Source organism: Nyctibius grandis, chromosome 10 (assembly GCF_013368605.1).
Source record: "Nyctibius grandis isolate bNycGra1 chromosome 10, bNycGra1.pri, whole genome shotgun sequence".
Lineage (NCBI taxonomy): Eukaryota > Metazoa > Chordata > Aves > Nyctibiiformes > Nyctibiidae > Nyctibius > Nyctibius grandis.
In genome coordinates, this window is record NC_090667.1 from 450,706 (window position 1) to 473,328 (window position 22,623).

The 22,623-nt window shown below is 41.9% G+C and overlaps 1 protein-coding gene across 5 annotated transcripts in view; it reads right to left on the reverse strand.

Moving 5' to 3' along the window:
- Positions 1-2,887: 2,887 nt before the first annotated feature.
- TCERG1 (transcription elongation regulator 1) overlaps positions 2,888-22,623 on the reverse strand; it is a 33,762-nt gene continuing 14,026 nt past the window's right edge. For 4 of the 5 annotated variants that reach the window (XM_068408588.1, XM_068408592.1, XM_068408591.1 and 1 more), the window contains 14 exons: positions 21,441-21,556; positions 20,224-20,312; positions 19,052-19,212; positions 18,148-18,214; positions 16,940-17,075; positions 15,890-15,979; positions 15,010-15,128; positions 12,782-12,932; positions 8,659-8,823; positions 7,754-7,936; positions 6,561-6,740; positions 5,516-5,599; positions 5,187-5,287; positions 2,888-4,028 (listed from right to left, as the gene is read on the reverse strand). In XM_068408588.1, coding sequence (XP_068264689.1) covers positions 3,827-4,028; positions 5,187-5,287; positions 5,516-5,599; positions 6,561-6,740; positions 7,754-7,936; positions 8,659-8,823; positions 12,782-12,932; positions 15,010-15,128; positions 15,890-15,979; positions 16,940-17,075; positions 18,148-18,214; positions 19,052-19,212; positions 20,224-20,312; positions 21,441-21,556 — 1,844 coding nt within the window. In that variant the 3' untranslated portion in view covers positions 2,888-3,826. The remainder of the gene's footprint in view (positions 4,029-5,186; positions 5,288-5,515; positions 5,600-6,560; positions 6,741-7,753; positions 7,937-8,658; positions 8,824-12,781; positions 12,933-15,009; positions 15,129-15,889; positions 15,980-16,939; positions 17,076-18,147; positions 18,215-19,051; positions 19,213-20,223; positions 20,313-21,440; positions 21,557-22,623) is intronic. The other variant, XM_068408590.1, reaches the window with a different exon arrangement.

Genomic DNA, 22,623 nt, shown 5'->3' on the forward strand with positions numbered 1-22,623 from the left:
CATGAGGAGTCTGGCGTGTCCCGGCGCTCGCACCAGACACGGAGCCGAACTGCTGCGCGGCAGCGGGGACCCTGGCTGTGCCCCTGGCCGGGGGAGCTGCTGCCCCGGCCCCTGGGACGGACCCTCACCCTGGCCTTGCGGCAGCGGGGAGAGCTGGCTGCCTTCAGAGGAGCGATCGCAAGGGAAAGAACAAAGTGCACTGGCTTATAAACTTATTACAAGTGAAGGCTTCCAGGAGTAACTTTTTTTTTTTAAAAATGAAATGGGTAAAAAAAAAAATAGCAGGAGGGAATTAATCTTTTTTTAAAAGGAAAAAAAAGAAATGTGCGTTTTTGGTTCCTGTAAAGAAAGGCTGCACTCTGGTATCAGAAGTAAAGTTGTCCCAAATGTTTGTGGAGTCACTGCATGTTGTGCCTCTCGCGTGCTGGGTGACGGCAGCTCTGTGGCACCCGGGGGTGTCTGGGGAAGGTCCCTGGTCAGAGGTTGGCTGCCAGGTCTGCGCTGATGAGGGATGGCTGGAGGGGAGTTCTGGGGACCCCAGGGATGCTGCATCCCTGCTGAGGACATGGGGGCAGTGGGTAATTCGGAGACTGGCGAGTGGGAACACGGCCTCCCCCTCCAGCTGGACGCACCGCGGCGAGGGTCAGGCCTTGGGTGCGGGGGGCTGTGGTGGGGCTGAGCAAACGTCCCACCGGTCCCGCATCTGCCACTGGCAGCATGTGGGGGGGGTGTGAACCCTGGGGATGTGTAAAGGGGACGTGCCCTCCTTGCGCATGGTTTAAGGACTTGCAGAAGGCAGGTGTCCCCGTGGCTCTGACCCCCATGGCCCTGTCCCACGGAGGATGCATTTGTGCCTGGGTGGGGAGGGTTTACATTAAACCTAACGCAGATCTGACGCAGACCAGCTTGCCCGGGCGAGCTGCAGGGTTGCAGTTATCACCGTCCTGCCCTGACCTGTGCGAAGGGCTGATGCACCGTGCGTGGCACAGCGTGAGTAGGGGCACGGCTGAGGTGAGCCCTGTTGTGCCTGTGCCGTGCCGGCTCTATGTGCTGTACCAGGCAGGCAGGGGCACACGGGGCCAACGTGGGAGGGCTGTTGTTGATGGTAAGTCACTGCGAGCGCCCAGCAGCTCACCCTCTGCAGCAGGACACATCTCGTTATTGGATAAAGTGCTAAAAGGAACCGTCAGCTCCTCTGCAGCCCGTGTGCTAATTCTCGGCTGTTCTTGGTGATGAATTTAAACAGCAGCACGTAATTAGAAGCTGCAGGGCACGGATTATACTGTCAAGGAAATGTTATTCAAACAGACACTCATTTACCTTCACATTAACGGCGTGACCTTAATCTACTCAAACACGCACAGATTCAAGCCCTGGGTTTACCCCTCAGCGCGCACATCCAAGGGCGGCACCACGGGCGTTTTCAAGAGCCTCGAGGTAAGTCCCAGATACTCCGAGAGCTCTTCAAAATCCCCAGCAAGGCTTTTGACATTTAAACCGGCCACATTTGTCTTCACCTCTGTGGAAAACGGGTTCTGTGGGGAGCTCTGTAGCCTCAGCTCAGGGAGGGACGGGTCGCGGCTCCGCCGTGCTGCTGTCGGTGGGTTACGGGCCGGGAGGGGATGCCCGGAGCGTGGAGCTCGCTCGCATTTCCAGGTCTCTGCTCAGCAGCCGGAGACAGCGACACAGCCCCAAACGACACTGGACCCCGAGACTGGGCCTGGCCCTCCCACCAGTGACAGACTGCAGCTCCTTACCCAGAAACGAGTCCGGCTTTTCAGACGTTGTGTTTCTCTCCCTTCCCTGAGCTTGCTTAGATCTAACTCCTGCCCGGCCAGCGCCCTGCGAGCGCTCAGCCACAGCAGCAGCCCGATGGCAGGGCTGGGCTGGGTGAGCTGCCGGGCTGCCACAGGAAAGGGGCCAGAAAAGTTGTCTGCATCCTCATGCCCAACCTTCTCTCTGGGGGACACCAGGGACTGTGCCCAAGGTGCTGCAGGGGCAGGAGACCAGCTCTGCGGCGTCCTGCACCACCAGCGTGTCCTCCGTCAGCATCGCTGCGGCTGCAGCTGCCCCAGGGGCCCGTGTGTCAGGCATAATTGCTTTATCCACAGAATAAGCAGATAAATAAATGTTAATGAACATCTGGTCTCCATAAACAAGGTGAATTAAAATTAATAGCAATCTTATTCATTTAATGAACAAGTTATTTTATAACAGCCATAAAACACGCACAGCTTCCTGCAGGGACGCGCTAAGCTGAGCGAAAAGAAATTCAGCAGCAGCTGGTTGGGGCCAAGGCCACCCCCAACCCGGGGCAGCTCAGGGACCCAGCACTGCTCCCCTGAATTGCTGTTACCGCAGCAAAAAAACTTCTGACGTTTTGTCCTTGGCAAAACTGTTCCTGCTCACCTGGTACCGCCTTCCCATGGCGCTTCCTCCTGTCCCCCCACTCCTGCTCTCAGATGTGAACAAACACGAAACCCACCTGCCGGGAGCAGGCGATCCAAAACCATCCAGACGTCTGACATTCAAATACAACATGAAGAATTTGTTAAAAATCAAGACCCGTGACTGGGGGAGCGTGGGCAGCTCTGCCCTCCCCACCCTGAGCAGCCCGGGCAGAAGAAACAGAAGGAAAGACTTTGACACCGCCATCGCTACCAGCTCATATTTAAGCAAGAGATTTAAGAACTAAACCAGAAAACAATTCTGCTGGGCACCCCCCTGCACGTACGCGGACCCGAACGCTGCTGCTGAAGTTCAATCCGACACTGGCAGCGCCACAGGAACTGTTTTGCCAAACACAGCCAAGAATTTAGGCGATGACTTCAGTTGTTTGCTTTACTTGTAAATACACAAGTCCAACAAAATCCAACAAAAACTGGTATTAGGCCTGTACAATCCATATATAAAAAGGGTTGGTTTATTGTCGTTCAAATACATAAACTGAACAATCCCAACATTTCAAAATTAAACTTTAGAAACACAAGTTTAACATTCAAAACAGGAGTATAGTTTACAAGAATTGCCCAGAGGGGAAATCCACAGTCTAATCCAGAAGTATGTAAAGATCACTTTATCGTAAATAAAAATGTGTTTATACAACCGTCCTGTTCTGCTCCAGTAACCACTGGTATTTACCAAGTGTTTCCAACTTCGAGTAAAAGTCATTAGACAAATCTTCACTTGGGCAGAGCAACCCGATTTTGCTTCTAAGTCATGGATAGGGTGAGGAACAAAGCAGACCTGTGAGCACATTTCATTTGGTCTCTCAGTCCTAACTCTGGCTTTTATGGATTTCTAGTTCCATTTACAAGGGTGAAAGCAAGCAGAGAACTGGGACTTGTGTTTCCAGAACATGGTCTTCAGTAATCAATAATTTAAGCTATTGGGCAGCGTTTCAGCTCCTCAGCCAGGGGCTGCAGGTAACCATTGGGAAGCTGGTGGCACACACGTAGCCCCAGTTCAAACCACAAGCGCGATCATCCTCAAGACTCACGTGTGTGACACTGCCAAGAATGCCTCCAAACACCCCACCTGCACCTCACGGACACACACCACGTTGCTGAGATCTGGTTACCAAACAGTCCACACATTCACGTTTTTGTCAGTCGTGCCCCACAAAAACTCATAAATACCTTTAACGTGGGATTTTGGCTGTTGGGTTCCCCCCTCCCCTCCCAGAGACCACTTTATGTTCACAAATGCTGCTCCTCCCTCTGCTCCTCAGATGGTTTTGCAATATATTCACGGTAATGTATGTGTATAAACCTGACAGATGGCTCATGCAAGCTTTTTGATTTAACAGATATTCTGTATTTCCTAACTATTTCGTTGTTCGTCTCGTGGGCTCTGAAGCTGTGGGCGGCGGGGGCGGGCCCCGGCGGTCCAGGTCATCGACGTAGGACACGATGAGCTTGCGCCTCTCCTCCGGTACGCAGTCGAGCACCAGGTACCGCTTGTCGTTCTGTAATATCTTCTCTACATCTTTTAGGTGCTGATCCGACTCCTGGATCAACTTTTTGGATCTGAAAGCAAGTGTAAGAATTACCACCTGGCTCGGAGGAGCCGCCCTCACCGTAGGACAGCACGGGCAGAGCCAACGGAGAGGGGAAGGGCGCAGAGAGCTGGGTATCCTCTTAGCTAGAAAGATGCCACTTAGGCCAGGGCTAGGGACATCGACAGTACTCTGCACAGGAAACAAAGGCTTGGTGCCTACAGTTGTGCTACGTTAATTAAGCACCGTGGAAGACTCGTGTTGGCTGCAATGGCCTCACACAGCACTACAAGAGCTACACAAATGCTAAAACCTAGAGGGGACAGAAAAAAAATAAGAGTTTTAAATTCAGCATCTGAACAAGGCAAACAATTAGAATTTGGATGTGGAAGTCTCAGCTAGGTCCGGCTTGACTGGTAACTGTGTCCACAGCATGAGCTTAGAGCACTGTCCTTCAGCTCGCCGACAGCAGCACCTGAAACCAGAACTCCAGCACACTACAGCGCTGACCACACAGGGACCAGGCGGTTCGTTAGGATCCAAATCACTTAATTTCATTTTCTCCTTTTTAAATGAACTCGTGTTTCTGATAGGAAACTTGTTTTGGTCCATACCCGAGATTCTGTATCAGCCTTACCATCCCCTGAAACTGAGTGAGAGAGTCAACTGCTCTGTAAATCTCCACCTGTAAGGCACACCCTCTCAGTGAAATCCTCCCACAGAAACCAGGCAAATTACTGGTGTTTTTTTAATAAAATTTCAATGGAGCCAATATTTCTTTGCTGTCTACTCCAAAGTCCTGAAACGGAGTCCTCACTTCAGTACTGAAACCCCCCTGAGTCTAAATGAAGGACTAATACAAACATGAACGATGGCCCTCGCCACAAAGTGAATTTCACGTCTGACAGCTCAGAGTACTACTCCCAGAACACTATTCCAAAGCCAAAGAGAACCTCAGACCTGTGTGGTTTGATGTTCACTACTTGTTAGTCAGCAGCAGTGTCAAAACAAAGCACAAAGAGCTCTCCAGCTGCTGCAGACTTTTTTTTTTGATGGGTTATGAAAGGTTGTAAAAGTGTAACTTAGACATCAACTTACGCCAGGAGAAGAAACAGACACCAGTTTGTTGCCATTTGCATGGAAAAGCACAATAAAAGGATCAGCCCTTTGCTGACGTTGTGCTACACACCTGTAAGTTATGAATTTGGTCTCTTTCAATAGCGTTCGGAAGTCAGCTTTGGCAGTGATGTATTTGTCTCTAATGTATTCCTCAAACTCCCTTTGTTTTTTCTGAAAGAAGACAGACAAGCTTAGAACACTGACTGCAGATTAACATACTGAACATAAGCAGTAATCATGTTAATCACTTTTCTTTATCTTTCACATTTTAATTAAAAAAATCTTATTTAAACAATACCACTACTGTTCACATAAAGCAGAACCCACTCCAGCAGCCATTTATTTCCTTTCTCTGCATCCAGCACCACACAAAGTCAGCCAGTGATGCAGGTTGCTTACCCTGTCACTCGAAGAAAATTTAATGCACCTTGGATCTTCTTTAATGATTTTTTTCACTTCCTTCCATGTGGATGTTAAAGTTATCTTTCAAAAGAAGCAAAAATAGTTAAATTAAAAAGAAAATGAGATTCTAAGAATACAGAATGTAAATATTACTACATCTGAAGCTTTTAAATATCTCCCAAGTCCACTGACAAAGACGACGTTGTATTTGTAAGTGTTGGGTTTTGATTGTTTATACTACTACATTCATATTTTTAATTAGTTGATTTTATATATTTACTTTTCTTTAGTATTTTGAGATGGCATTTTCAGATCAAAGTCCTCACAAACACCATTTACATCCCAAAGTCTTTTTCTAGCACATATTTATGTATACAAATGTGTTGTTAAAAATTACCTACTGAAAACTTGCTTCAGAGCTACGTCTGTTTTATTATATCACACTAAAAATCTGCCTAATGTTCTAAGCACTTTTAACTAATGCATTAAAAAATGAGGTAAAAACTGCCACATTAAAAGCAAGCTGACTGAAGCTGGCACATAACTAAAAAAGAGTAAGACTCACTAAAACCCCCCAATCCCCAGAACAGGTGACAGATTTCCACAGCGCTACTCAGAATAACGGTTCAGATTCAGTAGCACAAGATAAAGCAGAACATCAAAACAGATCGACTTGGTAAGATTATATACTGCTATTCACTAAGACAAACACACTGGGTATCTGAAAGAGCAAGGGGCCATATAGTGAAGAGTGCCAAATAACTCAGTGTTGAAGAAATGGAACATCCTACAGGAGATAAAAAGATCACTGATTAGAAGTTTAAATGTAAATGAACTGTACGTTAAACCAAAATAATGCTCAAGATAAACACAGAAGGAAACATAATGCACAAATTTTGTTATGGAGAAGAGAAGACAGTGGTGAAGCAAAGGGGCCCTGGAAATAAAACCAAACAAATCAGACTGTGTGAGAAAAAAACACAAACAGATAAACCACAATGGGCTGGCAAAGGTTTGAGGTTGGAATATACACAGCTCTCACCGCTGAAGTTTCATCCAGAAGTTGCCTAAAGTGTTCCCTCTTCTTTTTGGTAAGTGCTTCAATGTGTTCATTAAAGAGCTTCTCTTTCTCTTCTCTTTCTAGCAAGGAGCCAGACTCCCATCGATGATCTTTGCGTAGAGTCCTTCTGGTATCAGACCATGACACATCTGAAGAACGCACCTGAGTCAAAACAGGATTTTTTTTTAAACAATTTTTTCTACAGTTCACTGATGTTTCTTACATACTTCTTGGGTTTTTTTATTTCTCTTGTTTTAAGTTAAGGTTCAAATCAAAGATTAAAAAAAATGCAACTAGCTTTTAAGTAAGAGACTGTAGTAGCTTCCCACAAATCCTAAACAGGCAGTGGCAGAAGGAATTACTTTGCATCAGTTCAAATGCAGATGGAGACACCCCACTGACCTGGCTGAGTGTTCTCTCAAAAAGAAAAAACCAGCAGCCTCAGAGAGAATTATTTCCAAAGAGACACGAGGAGCTCTGCAGTGCCTTGCTTCCAGCCCAGACAGCATCCTCAAGGAGCTGTTGCCTTGTGTTACTAGCTACACCACCAGACTGGAGTGGTGAGCTGTTTGTATCCTGCCCCCTTGTAAAGATTTCAGTGCTGAAATGTGGAACAGAGCACTAGTAACGTGTTTGGACTTCCTACCTTACACCAGGGAGCAAGGGCATGGGACACATACCGGTGCACACACATTTTGCTAATTCTGTCCTCTTAATGGGACATTCGTCATGCAGGAACTGCTCCCTCACACATGAGCTTGACCAGCAGAACAAAGTAAACACAACACAGCAGAGAAATGGTAAGACAACGGCGCTGCGTTTGGAGCATGAAGAAGAGACAATGCAAAAATCAGGGGACGCTCAACAATACCTAATTTTCCAACAGACAGACAGAAGTTCAGCACGACTGAAAATCTGCCATCACCCGTGAGACTCCAGAAAAACACAGCAGCAATAATGCTGTCCACCAAGTCCCTGAGCAAGATGCCAGAACATCAACCCTAAACGCAAAGCATTCTCTTCCAACCAAGGCAAAACTCCCAGCGGAGAGTGGAGGGCGGTGGGGAGAAGACAACAGGACTCTATTTGTATATAAACTTGAGTACAAACGCCAGAAAGCTTTTACATAGTGCACGAATGCAGTGGCAAGCTGAGAACGCCTGTCCGTGTCTCACCATGTCAGACAGAAGGGCTTTGAAGTTCTGTATCGCTTCTTCCCGCTTGTGCTGCTCACGCTCTCTGTCAATCTCCTTGGTCTGCTCCGAGCGAGCTTTCTGGACCTCCCTCTCTCGCTCACGCAAGCTCGCCTCGATGCGAGCCTGCCTCTCCAGCTCCTTTTCTTTTTCAGAATCTAAATTCTGAAATGCAAGAACAAACTTTTCTCAATAAAACAACACAACCCCTTTCGCGTTTTCATTAGACAGGTAAGTAAACTGAAGGTTATCAAACTAAAGGCATCTGGGAACAAAACACTTCAAAGTGATTCGAGATTTAGGGATTACAAAATTTTGCTTCAACAGCTCTGTTGAAGCATTACAGGGCTTAGGCAGGGGAAAGAGAAGTTTGGTCACAACACTGATCACAGAAGAGCTGTTCCCAGGAGGATGTTGTGTACAGTCACCAACTCTGAATAGTGGGGGGACAGGGGGAAGAGTGGTGTCACTGTTTGCTAGCCCAGTTTTACCTTCTCAACCATTAAATGTCTGGTTGAGAGAAGAGCAAGGTAGGAATATTGATTAAGAAAGAAGAACCAGTGAAGCAACTGTATGAGCCATCTGGATCCCTGAAGGAAGCTCAGCTAATACAACACAATCACAGCAAAGGGAACTCTGCCCACCCTGGCAGGCAATAATCAATGCGGTGTCTGCACTTCCTGAGCTTTTACAGATGTTTTTACAACCAGTGGCTTCACAGGAGTCTCTGCCTTTCTTGCTCTGCTGGATAAATTCTCCCAAATAATTGTGTGTAGTATGGAACTAAAGCACTTATTAGTCTACCTTTTAGTCAGTTACTTCACACCCTAACAGCAACGTGACCAGCAGAACGCCCACAGTTACACTCCCGAACGTCACGCCCGTACCTTAGCTATTTTTTCTATGTACTGTTTGAAAAGGTCTTCCCTCTGTGAGGAGCTATCCACTGCTTTGTAACGAGGGTCAGTCTCTACTTTGTCCTTCACTTTGCTCCAGCGAGACTGACTGTCCAGGTGGTGATTAGCCAGTAGTTCAAAGAAGTCCATTTTGATCTGTTTGACAGACAGAAACAGAAAGACAAGACTTGAGAAAGGTTCTGTGATACCCAACAGTTTGCTCTTACGAAAAAAAGGAGTCAACTTACCTCCAAGAGAGGGAAGCATATTAACATTACATACCATTACAATTTAGAGAAGTCACTAAAACCCTGAATTTAGACATAACCGCATCTAAAATTCACTTCCCCTTGGGAGAATTGTGCTAAAGCAGATACATTAAGATCTGCTACATCTAAGATGAACTATACTCTTTAAAGAATGATTCACCAATACAGTCATTATTTTACTCCAATTTAAGCTTCTATTTGAGCTTTTATAGATATATTAAAGTAAGAAGTTACGGATTCTACATTATAGCGTGTTGCATTTCAATACTACAGAAGCTCTGCAGTTTTAAACAGGGCTCTGGACAAACCAAGTATTTATGGATTCATCCTCCAAGTGTACAACGAACAGAGGTAAATACTTGGATCTGCTGATACAGAGCGATGTCTTAAGATGGATCTAACCAAGAATTACCCACATATGGTAATTAAGTAAATTACATTTAAGACAGATATGCACATATATATAAAAGTTTAAGGAAATGTTTCAGTCTACTTTTTCACTTGGAAATGGCATGTCAGTGCTCTGTCCGTAACAACAGCCATCGCAAAGGGCTGGCAAAGGATCAATCATATTAGTTTTGTTGCTAGTTGTGTTGGATAACATGTTTTCATCCAACCTCCCAGAACCAGCAGCTGCAGGAGCAACTACTGTGCCTTTACTACACCTTTTTTTCTGGGGTAGAGGATTTCCCTGTTCCTGCTGCGCTAATTTAAAAAAAAAAAACAAACTAGGAGAAGGGCTGGCCATGCATCTCCCCTCCTCATCCCTTTAAAAAAGGGAACCACCCAAAGCCGTTTAGCTCCAAACCCCTGAGGTTCCTAAGGGAAGCCAGCAGATGGACAGGAGAACAAACTGGCTTCCCAGAGAACTGCCACATCCCGACTCTCTAAAAATGTGTTTGGTTACAGAATGCAAGAACGAAATGAAGATCAGAACTAACATTCTGCAGCCTTGCCCACCGGTAATTTTAGTTCTTCACAAAATATTAACATATAAACATAAAAGGCTGTATAGGCTTTTTGTCTTTACTATCTCAACAGAGAGATTAAGCTACTAAGCAGAGATTAGAAAACGACTGGTTAGTGCCAGTGGGAAGTTGCTCTACATCTACAGCACTATCGCTTTTTCTTAAAGTAGCTGAACAAAATGCTAAGCAAACCATTTATTCATTGTAAAATTAAGAATGTTGTTTCAAAACATCTTAAAACATGCATGCAGTATCAAAAATACGAAGCTTTCTAAGCCATGGCATTAGGAATATCTGTTAAGAATGAAACAATTCCCAGACGTTACTACAGAAATCTGTAAAGTAAGGGTATCTCGGAGTCTCTGCACGAATCCCAGGTGTTTATGTGTGTTCCACAGGATAAAAACTGCACACCCACAACCCTGCGGGAGGCACCGTGGCACCAGCTGCAACCAAACCAGAGCTGAGGCACCTCCACAGCCTGCAGGAGGATGGTCCACCAGCACCCCTGGCTCCCTCAGACCGCCCCCGCAGAGACAGGAGGGTACAGCCAATTCCCCCCCAGAAAAACAAATGAGGCTTCGAGACCTCCAGTGCTCTCAAGGCACGGGTTTAACTTCAGTCATTGCCATGTGTACAGCACAAGTATTGCAATTGGGTTTTCAACTTAAAACAAGAAAGGCGAAAACTTCTCAAAGAATTGAGTCAAAAACATCTCCCCAAGGAATGATCTTTCAAGGTCACAGCTCTGCGAGGCTGCGGGTTTGGTGTATCCACACACAGTAACTAGCTCCACTAAGTAGGATATTACGTAAGAAAACTGTTAAGAGTCTTGATAGAGGGCAGCTGACATGAGACAGCCACCAGCACAGCGGGCGGCGGGGCGTTTGCAGCTGAACGTCTCAGTAAGTGAGTAACGTGGGACGTCGGGCTCGTCTGGAGGACGTGGAGCCACGCCGTGTCCTGGCACAGCACGTGAGCAGCCTGGGCAGTGTTACCAGCTCGCAGTCCTCTCCCCGATATCCTCAAACCACACGTACCTCCTCATCTCTGTCCCCTGGGAAGTATCAGCATTGTATTTACTCGCTGAAATTAGCCACGTGAATAAAAACAACCGCCTGAAAAGCTGGCTGCTCCATCACCACCCAGTAACTCCATGAAGCAAAATCAAAACATTATATAACTTAAACCCCTTACGTTACAGATCTCTGTAAAGTTGATCCTCCTTAAATAAAGATTTTGGACTTTTAAAACAGACTGAGAAAGCTTCAGGTTAAATGTCTTCAATTTTCTTTTAGGTTTTAAGCACTTTCAAAATCAAAGGAAAATAAGACTGAAAGTATTTCAGGTGTATTTAGAAGTCTTTTTTTTTTTTTTTGGCAGTTAACACATTGCAGGTACAACTCTCATCACTTCACAAGGAAAAAAACTAAAAAAATGTAAAGTACCGGAACTGCGGGAGGCTAAAGTCACCACACAGAGATACCAATTCTTTCCTCACTAGGGAATCCCATAATATTTGCGTGTCAGTGATTGACAGCTGTCAGACTGAACTGATTGACAGGCCGCACAGCACATAACTGTAAAGTCTATCCACTTGTTATAAAACAGAATACATAAAATGGTTACAAAAGGCTTTTGGAGAAAAAAAACATTATTTCAAAAGCAAACACACACAATCTCTCTTAACTTTTCAACTTTAGAACAATCATGCAACAACAAGTATTTACTTTTTTTTTTTTAAAGTCTTCAACTACACTATTAAGCTGCAAGAATGCTTTAAAATTCCATATTCATAGTCAAAATGCAGTATGTAAAAGTCTAGTTTTGTACATCAGTTCTCCTCTGAAAGCACAATCATTTATTGAAAATATCAGCAATAAGTCAACATTTGAAAAAAAATAAGAGTACAGAATCAAATTACAGCAGAGTACCTAGATTTAAAAAAATATGCAAAATTTATTGAATAACAAAATTGTCCTCAAATCTATCCTGTTATTCAGCATTTTTCTCCTCTGTAAGCATTCTTAGTAGGTGAAATTTGCAACAACTTTATACTACAAAGTAAATATTGCAGACTTCAAAATGTCAAAAATGATTAGGCTTTAGAGGTTACGTTCTCCACTCGCACAACACACAGGGACATTTAGGACAGTGGCTGCATGTTCTGATGATAACATTTGATGCCACCTCCACAGCAGCCTGCTTCTCCAGGGGTGAAAGCCTGCTCCCTGCTACTGACAACACGGCCAGATGACATTTGGAATTCATTAATCTTTAATAGCTGACCTTTAATTCTAATAAGCAGCAGTTTATACATAAGATATATTTACTGACAGATTAAAAAGTCACTGAAGTGCTAGCTTTGAGATGGAAAGAGAAGATACGGAAGCTGTTTGAAATTTAAACGGAGTATGCTACAGAGAATTTCAAGTTCTTACTGCCTCCACTGAGAGAACAGAGAGGTAATGGCCAGTTCTGGGGTTTCCAGCCAAACAGGACAAGAATCCTTTTCCTTTTAATGCTTCAGGATAATATAACTTAAAAAAAAAAAAGAACACGCATTATTCCAGTTAAGAATATAACGTTACTTGCTTAGGAAACAAAAAAAAAGTGTGACTATTTAAGTAAACTCAGCTTCACAAATAACTAAGTTCAATTCTATATACTCTAAAAGTCAGTACACACCTGCAAACTTAAAATAGTTAGTTTAGAAGGACCAAAGGGACATCTGTGAAGCGTTTACATTGTACAACCTCTATGGAAAGAGAAGGAGCGTGTCTCAGAGAAGGCACACTGGACACCAAGCACTGGCTTTGTCCCGTCTCACTCAGACTCACACCATTCACGCTGCTGGAACTAGAGAAGTCACCTTACCTTCTCACCTCTGGTCTTCGAGTCTTCTTTTTCCTTCTTTCTTGCCGCTGTGATAAACTCATTAAACAAGGCCTCTCGATCTTTCATCTTTTCAATTGCCTTGAACCTCGAGTCTTTAGCATGCTTGGCTGCAAATTCACTAAAAGTAGTTCTGCAACAAAATGGCAAGTGAACTCATTTGGCAGAGCTGTCTTTGCTGGGAAGCAGGTTCAGCAGAGAAAGATTTCTCCTGCTAGAATACACGCCATAGCACCATTGAAAAAAAAAAAAAGGCAACATCCTACGGTCTCACTAGAGAGATGCTCGATGAATGAACTATTAGAAAGGAGTCAGGTTTAGGCACACACATGAAAGGTATTGTCAGAGACTTACAGGGGGTTTTTTGTCTGCTTGTTTGAATACAGCTACCTGCAGAAAGTGCAGGTGTAGGAAGAGAGGTTACAATGCAACCAAGAAGAGAAATGAAAAAACTCAGTTGTCTATAAAAATCTTCTTTTTTGTGGGTTAGCAGTTCAGCCACCAGTCTGTCCAGGTATTGCACAGCTGTGAAACTGAAAATTGTACGTGCATTCACTTGCAGCCAAACCATGCTAAGAGTTCACCAAGAAAATGATCTTTTGGTGTTAGTCACAACAGAACACTGTCTAAATCAGTTTTTCCTCCTACAGTGAACATTGTACAGAATAATTAAAACACACGGACTTGGAAATATCTTAAACGCTACGGGCAGATGCAGCACTCCTGGGCTTTCAACCCATTATCCCCACAGCATTTCCCTGACCATTCTCTCACCTCCAGGGCCAGATTCCAACCTCTGCAGTAGATATAGTACTGCCACTTACCTCCAAAAAAACACTACTGTGCTTTTTCCAAGCTCTGATGCAAATCTGGCCCCAAGAATACGTGAGACACTTATAATCATACGAATGTTTTCATCACAGCATGGAAATAATTAGACTTGGAAAATCCAGCCTACTGTTGCTGTAGGGTAAATTGAAACAAGAAGAGAATTTGGTAGCTTATTCAAAAAGATTAGAAAGTGAATGTACAGCTATACTGAAGAACAAGAGCTGCTTAAGTGAAGTGGAACACAAACTCTTGAGCGTGTTGGACTGAGATAGATGATAAAAAAAACAGTCTGGCACTCACAGAAGTAGAGCAATATCTTTAGAGAAACACTGAAACCAGAAGACAAAGGATAAGATTAAACAAGACAGTATTTCAGCTGGAACTCTCTTTCCCACCCCAACCCATAACCGGATGAGAGTCAGTCCCAATATGACACACTGGGGAGATCTTGGAAGCTGAGGATACTAAATCTCACATAACAGTCCATGTTAGTCTCTGAATTATATATTAAACTTATTACTGATGAACTTTTTCTTAAAACATTTCCATGCCTCCATTCTTCCCGGCCTACTACTGTCAAAACTGCTGCCCTTATTAAATAAGCAGACAGGTGTTTTAAATAAGAGTTATTAATCAGGTTTAAAGTAATTTAAAAATTAACATAACACTGGTTTCCACCAGATTTCCAACACAGGTCACTGAAGAAATTAAGCTGAAGTGAAACAAATTAGTTGTTATTTCACTGTAAAAGAATTAATGCCCGATAAGCCAAGAGATGCTGAAAGAGAACGCTTTAGAGCTCATCTGGTGACATGAGCACATATTTCATGAACTCTAGTGAGAAAGCTATGAAACAAACAATTCTAGCAATAAAATCTTGGATGTTAGAACATTCACTGTCATCACATTGCTATTATCACTGCAAGTAGGTCTGAATGTGAGTGGTGTGTAATAATTTCTATATTAAAGCAACCATAATATTCTATCATATCATTATTAATGTACTTTGTAACCAGAAAAACATCCCTTCAACCTCCCACAAAGTGAAGAAACCTCCCTAATACTTCTCAGAGACTACTAATATTCTTAAGGAGAAACAGGGTTATTAAAGATAACTTGCTGCGGATCACGAGGCCCTTCTCCCAGTCCAGACAGCACGCTGGGGATCTCCTCAAAATGACTTCAAATATGTAAATCGTTATAAATCACAAATTCTATTATTTCATGGGTTAGGTGAATACAAGCAGGCCAAAGATTTCAACAATATCTGATGATTTTTCTCCTCTTTGCCCATTCTGAAGGGGTTAATCTACCTGCTACCACCCAACATACTTTGTTCTAATAAAGCTTATGCATACGAACAAGACAGGAGCTCCTACCTTGGATTAATCTTTGCTTCTTCCATCATTTTCTTGAAATCCTCCTTGGCCTGCATTATTTTGTTTTTCTTCTCCTTGCGCTCTTCTTCTGCTCGGGTTTTCACATACTGATCAAATACCTACAGAAACACCAGTCACCGACGTAAAACATACAAACCTGAAGCCACATGAGCTCTAGGCAAGAGGGAGGAAAAATCCCATTTCTTTCCTTTTCTCCTATTTCCTTTCCTCTCACCACAGAACCAACACTGACGGGGGAGAAAGAAGGGTTAGGGACTCTGTATTTGAATACGCAAATTACTCCAGTCTGCTGAACTTGTAGCATACTGTATCTAAGCACGTAGTCTGAGACCTGTGAAGAATTCTCTTACACATTCATGTTATGTTAACATTTTTCTGGATCATTGTTTAAGACAGCAGACACTTCCTCTGTTCTTGAAGTTTCCCATTTCCCTACATCCACTCGAAGAAAAGCTTCCGGAGTGAAAACTTGCTTAACAGGAAAAAATCACTTTAGTTTTTCCCCCCAACCACTTTTTTTTTTTTTTTTAATAAACAGATGGCTTATTCATTATGCCAATATTTTGAAGAGATACTGACGATTCTCACCATTTCACTCAGGTTTTGGGAGCTTTCTGTACGCACACAACTTTCACTGTGTTCAAATATTGGATCGTTCAACCGCAGGAAAAATAAAAACTATCAACTCACTTCTTTTCTTGCTGGCTTCTTCCGTTTCCAGACAAACCCTAATCGTAACAAAAATCCCTTCCAACACCCATTAGTCTGGTTAGCAGGAACACAAAGAAAAGACTGAGGATTTAGATAAAGCCTGTAGTAGCCGTGTGTGGACAGGGAGTGAATTTGACTTCGCTTTTACCTGTTTTCTTTCTTTCGGGTTGAGAAGTAAGTAACGAGGATCAAAGACTATCTTGTGTAGCTCTTTCTCCCATGTTGAAAAAGCAGAGACCTTTAATCAAAAAAAGTCAAATTTTAACTAATGGTTAAGTTTCCTCAAATATACAGAAGTTGCACAGTTTTGCTTGAAAACAATAGGGTATCTGATGAAAAGAGGGGAAGAAACTTATCCTGAAGTTTTCATCACTAATAGATGATGGAGGCTGCCATAGCAAGTTTCAACACTAATTGGCTCTGAAAACTTCTAAATAACTACACATGCTTAATTACTACTACTGTGTAACGTTTAAAAAAGATAAGTACATCAGAAGACAGCCTTGAGATTCTATGTTCTCATATCCCATGTCTGCTCTGTACCTTTTCTAATCTTACGAGTGCAAACAGTTCTGCTACAGAAGATACTGATTTAAACGCGTTCGAGCTAATCTTAAATAAGCTTTATTAAATCTATCCCATAAAAAACAGTTATTGAAACTAAATGAAAGCTGCATAGGCAGCTGGAACCACTTCCACTTTTTTAAAGTTACTATATACATTTATATTCTAATAGCCTAATTTATCTATGGAAACCGACTGGTATCAAGCAGATTTTAAATTTAGTTAACTAAAAGCAAAAAGTCTCCCATAAAAGGATAAGAATGTACAGACTACAGTGGAACTTGCTGCTTTTCTCACGTAGGAACATTTCCAAAGACATTAAGGATATGTCCAGTTTGTGTGTCCTATTTATTTTCAATGGCAGCTTTCAATTAGGTATGTACTTAACTTGGAAAAAAAGTTAAAAAAAAAATCTGTCTTGATACTGTTTAATTTCAGTTATTTAGAAATCAAAATTTTGCTATAACTGTAACAATCTTTGTACTGTCTTGTACCAAATGCATTCATTATTCAGAGGAAGGATGAGACTGTTTTCTTTACATAAAGCACTGCAGGTTCTGAACTCACTACGAATTAAGACCTCTGCCTGAACCTCCCCCTCACACACACACACACACACTCTGATTTCTCTGACCCCTCTTTCTAGAAGCATGTCCTTGAATTGTTTCATCCGAGCCTCCAGAGGGACAATGGCTCTCTCTCGAGCTGCTTTAATTTCAGCTTCCATAGCAGCCTCCTTCTCCAAATCCATATCTTTGTTATCATCTTTCCTGAAAAAAAATTAAGCATACAGTATAACTTGAGAAGTAACAGGTCAACCCTGTAGGTTAGAAATCAAACTACACCAGGACAGAGCGGATATAACTGATCACTTCAGAAGCACAGGCTTACAAATCGTGAAGGCCATTCCCAGAGACTTGGGTATGAATGCTTTCATACTGAAAGAGCTCAAGAGCCAAGGTATTCCCAATTAGTTCAGTGCCAACAAATGACTCCAAGAAGTCAGCACACTGGTTGTACTCAATGGTCTCACCAGGTGTGCAACACATTTTACATCAGCTGCACTGATTTTCGTATCTCCTGTTCAAGACCATGAGGCCCTGTGAAAAGCCTACGGACAAGGGAGGTAGTTCAGACTGAGAACACCTTCCAATCATCACAACAGAAAACGCTGTAACATGATACATTCATCCATCAAAGCACTTCTGGAAAGAAGTGTGCTGTTTGTCCGTGTATGCTTACTAAGAGTAAACGTGCTTTGTCCCCAACACAAACTCAAAGCCCCAGCTGCAAACAACTTTATGATCATCCCTAAGAGTACACGATAACAAATAAAATGGTAAAACTACTTTTAAAACAGTGCGTGTAAGTAACGCAGAGTGAAGCGACATATATCACTTCCAACAGGCAAAACAGACCAAAAGACCTACACAGAACTCTTTACCTTTATAATAAAAGTGAAAACAGAGTAATCACTCTGAAAATCGAAATGGCTGGATTTTTTGGCAACAAAATCTTGTGCACAGAAATTAACAAGCTACATAAACAAGCAACAGAAGCAAACTAAGATAAACTGCACTCAAAATATTCCTTGGATTCACCAACTTACACCATTTATTTCCATTTCGAATGGAGATGCTATTTCCTCTATACATGAATTTCACCTGTCTCAAAGAAATACCAAATTCTTGAGCTGCTAAAGTAAAATAGCAGAAAGCTGATGACTGTGTTCACCAATCCTATTACTGTTCTACTCTGCTGAACAGCATGCACACTGCTCATATGAAAAACTTGAGTTATTTTATCTACACAGACCACTTAGTATTGAAAAAGCAAACTTACTTGCGCTTTTTAATTTTAATAGGCTCATCTTCGTTTGCTTCCCCCATAGATTCATGCTCTTCTCTAACTGTAACAGATTTCAATAATACTTTAGATTTTATCTTTATGAAAAGTTTGTAAATCACAAATGAAGCCTTGTGCAAAAACAGAGGACAATGTGTGAAGCAATAATGTATTCTGACAAAATGAAGATATTTGGTTTTCAGTCACGCTCAGAATAACACTACCAGAGTTTGGTGGCAGGACTCGCGGACTTGGGGCCAACTTTATATTTAAAATTACAAACACTGACCTCTTACTTCCAGGGAAAAAACCCTCAGGCTAAGCAGTTTAACGAAGCGCACTTGGATCTCCTGATCACCTACTTGCACTCTGCTCTCCTCCAACTACCAAGCGCACATGTCATCCCAGGATCATTTACTAGAACCCATGCCAGAAAGAACTCTCATCTCAGCAGCCTCTTGAATGTTCTCTGCTCTTGGCAGCTGTTTCCAACACTGTATTGAAGTCGATGTTCTCTAAGTTAAATCCTCTTCTGTAAGAGCCCATTTGTACATTATGATTAATCTTTTCTGGCCCCCAAATTCCTCCTGCTTATAAAACAAACACAGTCCCTTTTTTCAGTCAGTAAAAACTGTGGGGTTTTTTCAGTCTGTTGGCATTTAGGAAAAAACAAAATGAACCTTGTTAGTATCCACTTTCTTCCATAGACTTTTTTTTTTTCCAAAGGACTCTACAAATCTGCATTCCCACCAGCCTTCCTAAATTTCAAAGCTATATACATTTTTCAGTATGTCCTTACATTTCTCTCACTTATTTAAACGTTACTAGTGTTGGAAATCAACACAAAATAAGTGATAAAGTATATTCAGACTTCTTAAGAAGGCAGTAAGACGGCTCTTACTAAGTTTTTTTGCTTCTTCCATTCCTTTTTTGTGAGGAGGTTCTTGAATAATTTTGTCCACATCAGCTCTTCCAATGAGGTCATCTGGTCGGTCCCACATCGACAGACGAGTGGTTGGGTTATAGAAGAAAACACGCTCATCCCCCGTCCACACCACACACCTACAAGTTTAGCAGCCAGACAGGAGACTTGTATTACCTTTGCCTTCATCCATCTGCATACCTGTTACCATATTCAAAGACTGAATGAAGCCTAAGGGTCACAGACAGATCCAGGTCATACTTACTGCACAACCACCAGACTTTCCCACTGTCCAAATGGGATATTGAATTATTGCTTTGCTCTGCTGGCAGATTTGAAATGCAATTTTAAAAATGCTTTTTATGAGGAGCTGCAGTACATTCAGTTCTTCTCTAGAAAAATGTTTTAGACAGCTGAATCGGATTTTGGGATAAAATGCACCTCATCTCTTCAGTGTCCCCCAAAATATGAGAATAAGCAAACTAATGCTCTTGCCAGAATTTATAAATGATGGGATCAAAGAACCGCAGAGATAATTTGAAGTGAGACAGTTTTAAATATCAAACATTAATAAAAAAGCATCAATGGCTGAATTGCAAAAATGAAAACAGTTTCTCTTTCCCATCAGTAAGATTTTTACCTTGGTCATCCATACACACAAAGATGATTTACGTACAGTATGGCAAGACTAACCTCATCATGACATTATACACATACACCTGATGCGGATCTCTGCCAAGTGGGAAAAAAAAAAGAAAAAAAAAAGGATTGTTTTGGCCAGCAGCTGCACCTATCCGTTCTCCAAGGCATAAGGGCAAAGGAAGTCCAAGATTTATTTTTTGGCTAGTATTTCATACCAGATCAGGAGGAATCAGTGGCAGATGAAAGAGGCTGAGATACAGAATCTACACTGGTAAGGTACCTCACAGGACTGCAGCTAGCGCGTGGCACAAAGACTACACACCCCACTGAACACCCCGAGTGCTGGCACGGGGAGAACGGCGCTGGCTGGAGGAATCCAACACTTCGTGGGACAGAAGAGTACCAACAACAGGATCTTCACACACTGCTGCTTGGTCTAACTACCTAGCGACCTTCCTGGGGGCTACAGAAAACGGCAGTAGGTGGTCACAGGGAAAACCGTTACCTACCATGGGGTTCCTGGAATAGGAGTGGTTGCAACGGGCTTGGCCTTCTGAGCTGCCTTTTCTTCTTCAGTCATTTCTTCCTCTTTTGGCTCCTCAAGGAAAAAAACAAGTTATGTGGTTCAGGCAATGACAGCTAGCTAATTATTTATTATAAAGTAACGAACTTGTTTTAAACAAGCAAATGTATTTTCAAACAATGCTAACAAACAGCTCACAATGACACCTCATCCACGCTCAAAACAGCAGCTCTGGGATTTCAACACACAGACAGTAACTGCTACTCAAAAATCTCAATTCAGAAAACCTCTGAGTGTTTACTTAACTTTGACTTAATGAAACCTTATTTAAATGTCTTCCTAGATACGCATGAATCCTTGAATCAAGGCCTGAATACAGGGGCAAGGGTGTCGTTTCTCACAAAGAAATTTTGATTTATTCTTAAAATTAATTAATTTGAAAATGAGACACGCAGCATGAAACAGTCAAAAATCTGCAATAACCTTTGTAGCAGAAATAAGCAAATTAGCAACTATCTCAAAACTAAACAGGGTGGAGTGGTAATAAAACCCAGCAACTGAATTACGTGCTTTTGCCTACTAAGCTACATTGAAATTCACAGAAATCCATATAAAAGCTTTAATTTTTATTCAAACACCTTAGCACCAAGAACTATACTTTCTCAGCATGACAAAGCGCCTTAGAAGGAAAAAGCTCATTTTGTTGACTGCAATGTAAACACTACGGACATTTTCTAGGACATGAGCTCCTAACAGACTAAACTTATCAGTTATCGCACATGGGGAATGTGTAAGCTTTGTTTCAAAACTGTTCAAAATAAAGAAAAAGCTATTAAAGATTTCAAACATTCAGGACAAGTTTCTTTTTTTCTGAACACCTTAAAATCAGCAGGAGAACATCATGTCTACGTAATTAACTAACTTTTTTCCCCATGTTCTTACTAATTTCTTAACTCACATACTCTGTATTTTTCTTTTAAATGTCCTTTTTATCTTATGTAAAAAATTAAAAACAAAAAAAAAGGAAAAAAAAAAAAGCTACGAGTCCAAAAAGGAAGGCTTTCAAAATCACCCCAGGAATTGAAGAACTCAAATTACTAACCATGTCTCCTGTTAATATGCCTGGTCTACAGATGCATCCACACCTGTAGGATGTAGGACTCAAAAAGGCGATACTGACTATTTGGTTGCAAGGTCTTTTACCTCCTTTATAAGTTCTTTTATAGGTTCTTCCTTTGGCTCTTCTTCTTCTGTCTCCATTGGTAAAGGCTCCTCCGTAGGTTCTTTAATTGGCTCTTTAATCTTCTCTTCCATTTTTTCTAAATAAAGATAGAATTTTCCTTAGTATTATTAAGAAACCATTATAGAACCACAACAGATTTATTTTTATCAGTACAATTTTCCAAGCACAACAGCAAACCAAAACTTATTTTTAATGTATTTTCATCACTTTCTGTCCTTCTTGGGCTTTACAGTTTTACAAGTTTCTGCTTGTAAAGGCATGACTGTCTCCTGTACCAAGATCTACTTGGGACTGGAAAATGAAATACTGTAAGGCAGCCTGTTACACTAAAAAGACCACTTCCAGATTTGAAATGCTGTTGACAAAAAAAAAAAAAATCAGAGAAAATTCATGGAGAATCATCTGAGGATTGCACTGTACCCATTTGAAAAATTATAAAAGGTATAATCTTTACTCAGCAAAATTGCTGTGTTAGATGTTTTCACCTCAGTAAAAAGAAGACCTATTATTTAAACCTGAATTATTAGCAAGATGGGTATTATTTAAACTAGCTAACTGTGTGAGTGAATTAGTCTAAACAAAGATTTCTTGTAACTAAAAAATTCAGCAGACAATAAAAGGAAGAACTATTTGAGTCTGACTAGATTTGTTTTCCTAAAAGACTTTATAAACTGAATAAAAGCCACAGGATTTTTGCCCCTTCTTCCTTATTTATGACACAAGAACAATTTCCCTCTGGTATAACACCACCCAGGGATACGATGTGGATTCAAACAAACACAAGTCATAGAACATGACCAGAATACGACTCAGGGAGGTGGACAGGGGGAGGTAATTTATTTTTGACTCACATTTCAAATCTGTTTATGTACTTTGTTTTTGAGGATCTGAAATTCACCATTTAAGTGACCTTCATTCTTTCCTGGTTTACAGTCTTTAGAATAACTGAGTTTTCCCTTTCTGCCTTTCTGCAATTGGGACCTTCTCAAACACGTGAGTGTGTAAAGTACTTACTTGCTGGTGGAGTGAAACACACATTTACCCAAGCGTCAGGATTTGGAAGCAACTCTAGAACCAAATACTCTTACAATACAGCGCGGAACAAAGAAACTGTAACTTTCAGACTCAAAAGCAACTCAAATG